General features: G+C 36.4%; 1 protein-coding gene across 2 annotated transcripts in view; it reads left to right on the top strand.

Moving 5' to 3' along the window:
* Window positions 1-4,892, top strand: part of cntn1a (contactin 1a) — a 129,902-nt gene extending 125,010 nt beyond the window's left edge. For both annotated transcript variants that reach the window (XM_022672333.2, XM_007244332.4), the window contains exon 24: window positions 449-4,892. In XM_022672333.2, coding sequence (XP_022528054.2) covers window positions 449-525 — 77 coding nt within the window. In that variant the 3' untranslated portion in view covers window positions 526-4,892. The remainder of the gene's footprint in view (window positions 1-448) is intronic.
* Window positions 4,893-9,142: the final 4,250 nt, after the last annotated feature.

Consider the following 9,142-nt stretch of genomic DNA (forward strand, 5'->3'; position numbering starts at 1 on the left):
GCTGAGTCTAATCACTGGGTCAAATGAGCCCTATTTAAATGGGCTCATGAGAAGTCAACAGCTGTAGTCAATCAGAATCACTTACAAGAAGTGAAGAGGCCATGACATGAAGCTAATTTGATTGACACAACTCGCTACATCACCAAAATTGACAAATTTTGTTGCTGTATGTATATTTTTGACCCAGCAGATTTGGTGACATTTTCAGCAGACCCATAATAAATTTATGAAAGAACCAAATTTTATGACTGTTTTTTGTGACAAACATGTATGTGTTCCGATCACTCTATCACAGAAAAATAAGAGTTGTAGAACTTATTGAAAACTCAAGACAGCCATAACATTATGTTTTTTTACAAGTGTATGTAAACTTTTGACCACAACTGTATGTCTGCTCACATTAATTCTCCCCTTTCTTGTGTGTGTGTGTGTGTGTGTGTGTTTATAGCTGGAGGTATCATGACAGCCCAGTCCCTCAGCCTCTGTGTCCTGCTCCTGATCGCAGTGCTCTGTCTGGCACTCTGAATGTAGCGCCATCCCTCTTCAGCCTTCACTCCTACAGTGAAGAGGACTCTCGCAGGGTGACGCCTTACATGACTCTTACTCCACAAACGCTGAAATTCGACGAGGAATATTCCCAACCCGGAATAAGCTTTGTGGAAAGAAAAGACATTACAGAATTCCGCAAAAGTACAAGGACACGGAGGACACTCTGTTTCCAGGATCGACGTAACAACCATGGAGATTCATTAAAAGGAGTTCTCCCTCGCTCAGTATGCCTTACAATATCTCTTACCCTGATCTTTTACTCTTGGGCTGCTTGTGGTGAAGAGTGACGTCCGCTTTGTACACAATGTAAGACACACGTTTCCAGAAACTGCTTCAACCCGATTTCAATCCGGATCTTGGTGGCTGCTCCTTCTGTGGCACCAATCATACAGGCTGCTGAATTCTTTCACCAGGTGCAAGAATTCCCTAACGCTCTCTTTTTGCAGTGCGCTCTTTTTCGTATCCGCAAGCTACTCATGATGAAAGATCACTGTAAGAGGGTCTTATAATTGTTTTCTATGTAGTTTGCAAATCAGTGGCGCTCCCTTTTTTTGGTTTAAACTAAAGCAGAACTAAAGCACACCCTTTCCTTAACGGATACAGTCAAAGCAAACTCCTATCCTACTACTTGGACGCGATACATGCTGTAATCAAGGCGACGCATAACAGACGATATAGCAATTTATTTCGAGCTAGTATATGTATATGCAATAATTTATAAGCTATCGATCTCTTAATATATTTCAGTATATTATTTCTTTGCTCATATTAACATATCTCTAATAGAAAGAATATTTTACTTAAAGCTATTTCAAAGCCCTTACACGAGAGTAAATGAACAGCTGGAATGGAGATGTGTGCATGTCGCCTCTGGGATCGAACCGAGGGTCGATCGCCAGGGGTCAAATGAAATTGTAAATGTATCATCATTGCTGAAATTCTGTAACGAGGAGTAATGTTGTGTTTGTATGTGTAAAATGTATGTGTAGAAAACATATCTAACCCATGGTTTTAAACACGAGCACAAGGCTCGCACACTCATACATACTTACATGATGGTATTTGTGTGTGTGTGTGTGTTTGTGTGAGTGTGTATCCACTGTGGCATGCTTAAGGCCATATTCTCAAAGTATCTCTAGGTAGGAGTGATGATTCGGTTAAACAGATCCTCGACTGTCACTTTTAGTGCGAGAGACTTTGTGAATGCAGGCCTGAGCGATGTTACTGCAGCGCTTTACATCGTCAACCAACGTCTTTAGTACTCACTGTCTAACCATCAAACCAAACCGAGGCTGAACACCACCCTGCAGCATAAGGAAAAGCCTTTGTTTTGACTGTATCATCAGAAGCTCTGTGTCAGTAACAGGTGCTTTGTAAAGAATGTTAGCATTTCGTTTTTCTCACCCGTTTCTTTACATCCTGTTGGTTTGGTTTTAACTGTGTCATGTTCTAAATAACAGTTGGACGGACTCAACAGCACTGCAGTTTCTGATGCTAGAAAAGGATTGAGAACTGAACCCAGTTTTCATGACGATCACATCAGTGAAATGCAAAAAAATAAAAGAAACACAAGCATTCCATTTTTACGTGAAAAAAGAAAGAAATAGGATAATCTACTGTTTGATTACAAGATGTTATTTAAGCTTAAGTTTTTTTTTTTTATGATGGGTCTGTTTTTACCAGTAGGGGGAGCCATGAAGTGAAAACATTTAGTCATCTGGTAATACCCAATGACCAAACCTTGATTAATTGAGGAATTCTGATACGTTATATAATGCAGATTTGAGAAATGCCTTCGGAATTATCTGGATGTCTGTGTGAACAGCTTTTAAGACACAATTCAGTCAGAGATTTTGCTGCTTAAACTACTCAAATTGAATTACCAACTCAATTACCAGGCTTATTTGTTTCGTTTGAGTTGAGTTGGAAAATCTTACAACCTTACAGAACTAAATTTCCATTTTCTAAGGATTGATCTGTTGATTACTTTTATTAACATAGATAGCAAAACAAAGCTCTTGCTGAAACAGTTAAACAGGTCAGTGATGGAAAAAAAATCAAGGCCTCTGGCAGCAAAGATGTCAAGTATCTATATACACCCACCACCATGTTTCACAGCTTGGATAATGTGTAGGTATGCAGTATTTTGTACCAGGATATTGATTTGTTTCATTTGTCCAACGAACATTGAGTGTGTTTACATTTACTTCAGAGTAATCAGATTACTGTAGAACCTCAGAGTTTCTCAGTAATTAGATCAATGCGTTTACATGATCTTGGGTAATCAGAGTTTACATAAGTCAGGCAATAATCAGATTTTTGCTTTGCAACAGAATAAGATAACAATAACTTCATGCTGACCAGTCTCGTACTAAAGCAGCTAGATTTCTGGCAAACACATTAATTTAACTTTGTAAAGCCCTATCTGGGCAGGATTAGTTTCTCAGGGGGGCGTCTGTGAAAAATATTATACACTTCTACTCAGTGATAAAATCATCCGGACTGCAAATGAAAAAACAGGAGGAGCTGTGAGTTTTTAGGCTGTCTCGATCACATGAGCTCCTCCATTTCCACTCGCTGATGTGTTTACGTGGATCTCCATGTAAACGTGTGCCCGAAGTGTAATTACGGTGCATAGCAGTGGACAAATAGCTATTTTATTAAATGTGAGGTGAAAAAACTCAGAGATGTGAGTCCAGACAGGACTAAAATTACTGAAGGACCATGGAGTTCAGTGAAAAACAGTAGATAATTCTGCCTGTCAACATGTAAAAACACGTACATGGTCATTCCAGACGGGAATAAAATCGCAGAGGACCCCCCGTAAAAGAAAAACATTACCCCAGGACCCCCTGAGAAACTAATCCTGTCCAGACAGGGCTTAAGACATTTATGTCTGAGCATTCATCAGTAATAGAATGGTGCTGATTTACTAAGTTCTGGTGTAAAGTTTTTTTTTTATTTTAGCTGGGCAAATTAAACTGCCTTCATTATCATTTTTCTAATAATTTAAAAGCCCAGATCACCTTGCACCTAGTGGCTGACAAAATGATCAGTGGATCACTGGAAAGTGTAATAGACCACTTAAAATCTGAACAAATGAATTAGAGTAGCTATGTATTTGTTTAATAGGCTTGAATTACTTTAAAACCACTTATCCATGATATCTTTCACTCAGATTTGCAATAAATAATGTAGATTGCTGATCCACCAGCTAGCTTTGTCAGTCATGTGAATTTATGTACTATCATAGACCAATCAATGAGCTGTTTGTTGAAATATCTTTATATATTGGAATAAGCTTAATATTTTAAAATAGAAAAACAGAACAACATTTTTGGTACACAACCAGCCCACTGGGGGGCGTGACCCACTGGCCTAGAGGTTCAAATATATTTCCATCACTGACATTAACTGGGTAAAACTTATATTGATGTGCATATTGATTTGGCATTAATTTCATTTAATGTGTATGTTTATTATTGTGGATGCTATATTCATAAGAGCAGTTCATGCAGAGATCTACATAATTACAATGGCTTTTTCTCACACTTATACAATGACGCCCAAAATACTCGTCTTTTATTTGTTATTATTACATATCAATAATTGCAGTTATAACAGTTTAGTTTATTGAAAACAAAATGCTGCATATTTGATATTTATATAGTTAAATATTTAAGGAAAATTTCCATCTGAGGATCAAATAAGGTTTTTTTTTTTCTTTCTTTCGACTACTTAATATACAATGCTACCAGTACTGGGGGGATGAAGACTCCCATCCATCGGGATTGTACTGGAGACGCCACAGCTTAGACAGCAAAACCACCTGAGAGATCATCAAAATGTTATAAGTTAACAATAATATCACAATTAGATCCCATGTTTTACCACAGTGTCTATTTTTATTTTTTAGTCACAGGGTAATGCAATGTCATGTATTTGTATTTGTGTGTGAAACCGTGTGTTTGATTTTGGCCTCTCAGATGGACCGTTTCCTTAAATATGTGTGAATTTTAGCCATTGCTTCAACATTCTGTGAGTAATATTTAACGATCACCACAAAGTGCTTTCTCTTTCCCAGTTTCCTTCAGGCAAGAAAATCATCAAAGTGTAAACAAACAAAACAACAAAAAAAAGATGCCAAATGCATGAATGCCTTTGAATTTTACAGTGATTGGAGGTGAAATGGTACACCCTGAGATGCATGATCTGGAAATGAATGGTTCGTTCCAGTTGCATTAGAACGCCATAGCTACTCATTCTGCGATCAAGGTGACTCATGTAACTCAGCTTCATCTGATCTGCCTCTGTCAGTCAATAAAATGTCTGTTCAGCCTGAATGGCGAGCTCTCTTTTTCAGAGATGATGTAGATAAAGCGTAACCCGTGAGTCATTTACTGATTCATTCAAGCCATTCTTCTTAATTAAAGTTTATAGAGACAAAAAGCAACATGACTCAAAAGTGTTATGGATTTATATATTTATATACAGGCTACATACATGCTAACAATAGTTCACACAAACTTGTGAAATGAGATAAATTGAAACCTTTTAGTCCTACAGACACGTGATGCACTGAATCTAAAACTAAACAAAATGAACAAAACTTTTGACTGAAGCCTGAATAACAAATACTGAACACATTTCATTTATTTCATTACATTTTTAGTCCGTTCAACGTTAATATGTATATATTGATCTAAAAATTTTAGCTTATTAAATTTTTGGCACAAATTAAACGCGTTACTAAGTTTCCAGAGCCTGGTAAGGTATTAGTTGTTTTGTTTAGCGATATAAACACAGATTCACTTCTGCATATCTCATAACTTACACATGCTCTCTCTTTCACTCTGACACACACATACACTAGAACACACTAGCATTACATTAAAAGATTCTAAAAAGCATCAAAACTACACTAAGTTATTACACCAAACTACGTTATTTAGGGAAATGCCAGTGTTTAACTGTGTTTGTCATTTTTTTCAGGATTAATCACATACTATTGTGCTGAATACAACATATTTTACATGATTGACACCACTGATATAAATATAATTAAACTTCCAGAGCATCATGGGAGAAGTTCTATGCCTCAGTATCACAATGTGAGTTAATGTTTGTGTATTCTGTACACCTTTTAACATACAAAAATACAAAAGCAGTTTGCCGATGCTACAACACCAAATTATACTTGTTTAGCCTTGACTCAGGAAGATACGCTGGTTAAATATGATTGCAGAGGTAGCATAACTTAAAGCACAAAGCGATAAATTAAAAAAATTACTACTTTATTTCCCTATTTTCTTTCTCAGATATTCTCTCTTAAATTTGACCAATAAGACATTTCATTTGAAACCAAACACCCCACACTAAAACATCTATTCTATTTCAACACAAACTAACACCACTAAACCTACTTAAGGTAAGTAAGTCCTTTATAAATTATAATTAATTAAATATAAACTAAAGGCACCTTTTAAGATACAAAAATACAACACCAAACTAAGACACTGCAATCCTTACAGTGTCTGCTGTATGTAAATAGTAAATCCATTATATCAGCTATTGTGGCACACACTGCACAATAACCTTTATAGCCATGGGTCATTAACAATATAGTATACAGCAAAATCAAGTAGATGGAGAAATTGGGAGTGTCCCTAAAAGTGTGCCTCTGTAAACCCGCAGGCCCTTGTTAAACCCCCTTAATCCAACTATTGCCCACTAGAGACCCAGCTAGACTTGGCCAATTGAAGCTTAACTGTGATGAATGGTTTTAGAATCTGGATTTAATTATTATATATATATAATGGATTTATATAATTATTTTTCATTCAAACATGTAAAATTTGAAAATACCCATACATATATATGTAAATATTACAATTAAGCAACAATACACAAGAGGGACTGTAATAATACCAATTAATTTTTATTACAATATTATATAATATTTTAAACAGTAATATATTATTCATATGTATGTATATATTGTATATTCTAGTGCATCTAAAAAAAATAACATAATTGAAAAGTTTACTTTATTTCAGTAATTCAGTTCAAAATGTGCAACTCATATATTATACAGATGTATTAGAGTGATCTATTTTAAGCGTTTATTTATTTTATTGTTAATGATTACCCAAAAATCCCACAGTGAAAAAAAGCGTCTCAGAAAATTTGAATTTTATATGAGACCAATTGGTACTTTTGGCAGTGTGGGCAGTGTGCCAAGTCCTGCTGGAAAATGAAATCCACATCTCCATAACAGTTGTCAGCAGAGGGAAACATGAAGTGCTGTAAGATTTTGTGGGAAAACACTGCACTGCCTTTGGACTTGATATAACACACAGTGGATCAACACCAGCAGATCACATGTCTCTTCAAACCATCACTGATCATCATTAAATTGAACATTTTATTTGTAAATTAAGGGAGCAGGGTCTGAAGGAGAGTGCAGTGGAGAGACACACAGTCCTTGAGCTGCTTGAGGTCTAGTGTGAAGTTTCTACAATCAATTAGTGATAGTTAGATGTGTAAGTGGTCCAGTAGGTCGACTCCTCCTGCTGGAGGAGGCTGGAGCTCAGCTCTGCTGGAGAATGAGCTCATTTACAGAGAGGCTTTGGCTGAGTTACTGAGGGAACTCGGTGTGAGTAAAGAGGAGCGCTGGGTTTAGGATGTGGCCCACAGCTCGTAAACAACTTCTGAAACGCGGCGCGCGCGAGAGAGGCCATTTAACCGAGCGAGCCTCTCTTCATCATGAGGAAGAGGAGCACAGCCAGCAGCCCTCCAACCACCAACATCTACAGACATACTGTCAGGACAGAAGTGCAGCTGATTATTCTTATCTGGTAGGTCCTGTTTTCTATATGTTATATTTAATTGCAGGAATAAACAAAATGCATGGTTTAGTCTATTAGACATGTATGAAGATGAATCCAAACAAAGTTTTCTGCACAGGTTGGAGAAGCACAGCTCTTCACTCTGACTCTCCACAGAGAAAACAGTTCACTAGGATTCAGAATCACAGGAGGAGAAAGTGTCCAGGTATATCCTATCATATCATCAACTTTTATTCTGCTTAGATTTCAGTTTTATTCAGTTTAGATTTTGGCCAGAATAGGATAAGTTTCTGTCTGAGTTCAATAGTTCAACTGGTCTACAGGGCATGAAAAACCTGAACGTGCTGGTAATATTTATTAAAGACTAAAGACTAGCTTAGACCATCTGAAACCAACTACCAGCAATAGCTGATCTTGAGCTGATTACACGTTTTTTTTTAAATATAACTACTTGGGCCTCTCACATTAATCACAGTACTGACTTAAAATACAATGTACAGCTCCGGAAAAAAATAAGAGACCACATAAAAATGATGAATTTCTTTGATTTAACCTAATTGAAAACCTCTGGAATATAATAAAAAGGAAGATAAATGATCACCATCAATCAAACCAAGCTGAAATGCTTGAATTTTTGCAGCAGGAGAGGCATAAAGTTATCCAAAAGCAGTGTGTAAGACTGGTGGAGGTGAACAGCCAAGATTCATAAAAAACAGTGATTAAAAACCAGGTTTATTCCACCAGATTTTGATTTCTGAACTCTAAACTTTATTAATATGATCTTGTTTTCTTTGCATTATTTGAGGTCTGAAACTCTGCATCTATATTTTGTTATTTCAGCCATTTCTCATTTTCTTTAAATAAATGCTCTAAATAACAACATTTGTATTTGAAATTTGGGAGAAATGTTGTCTTTAGTTTATAGAATAAAACAACAATGTTTATTTTACTCAAATATATACCTATAAATAGCAACATCAGAGAAACTGATTAGTTGGTCTCTTAATTGTTTTTCCAGACCTGTAATTATATTTATAGAATATATAAATATTATATAAAACACACTTCCTTTAATTCTTAAATTTTCCCAAAAATCGGCAGTGCGCCTTATAATCCTGTGCGTCTTATGTATGAATTCTACCAGTCAGGTTTTAAGGAGCAGTAAAGCCACTCTGCTGAAGTCCAGCATTATAAAGGAGTTTTAGTGAAGTTTCTCCAGCACCAATGCTGGAGCATTATTAGCATTAGCTGCTAACCATGCTAAGCGCTAGCTCTTTCGTTGTTCAGAGATGAGTATATCAGACTGTAGCCTGCGTGTTTTCTGTGTTAGATGAACCGCTAGCTGATAGCTCCCTGGGTTACAGAAAAACTCAGAGGTTTCTCGGTCTACCGCAATCGGGCAACATTTACTAGCACTAACCGGCTGGCTTAGACAAAAAAAAGTTTTCTTTTTTTAAGAATTACAGTTTTGTTGACTTAGGTGTATCCCCCCAGCTTCCCCATTAGATAGAAAACATGGTGGCACCCTTGTTCTCTTCAAGTATGCATTCTTACTTGTGTCGTATAATGCGCCTTACAATCTGGTTTGACTTACGTATGAAAATAGGCCAGAAAGTAGAAGTTCATTGATAGTGCGCCTTATAATCCGGTGCATTTTATAGTCTGTAAAATACGGTAATAATAATTTTATCTGACCTCAGTATGATTCTTTGTGTTCACTAGATGAAGATTTAGAAAGTCAACTT

This window comes from Astyanax mexicanus, chromosome 2 (genome assembly GCF_023375975.1).
Source record: "Astyanax mexicanus isolate ESR-SI-001 chromosome 2, AstMex3_surface, whole genome shotgun sequence".
Lineage (NCBI taxonomy): Eukaryota > Metazoa > Chordata > Actinopteri > Characiformes > Acestrorhamphidae > Astyanax > Astyanax mexicanus.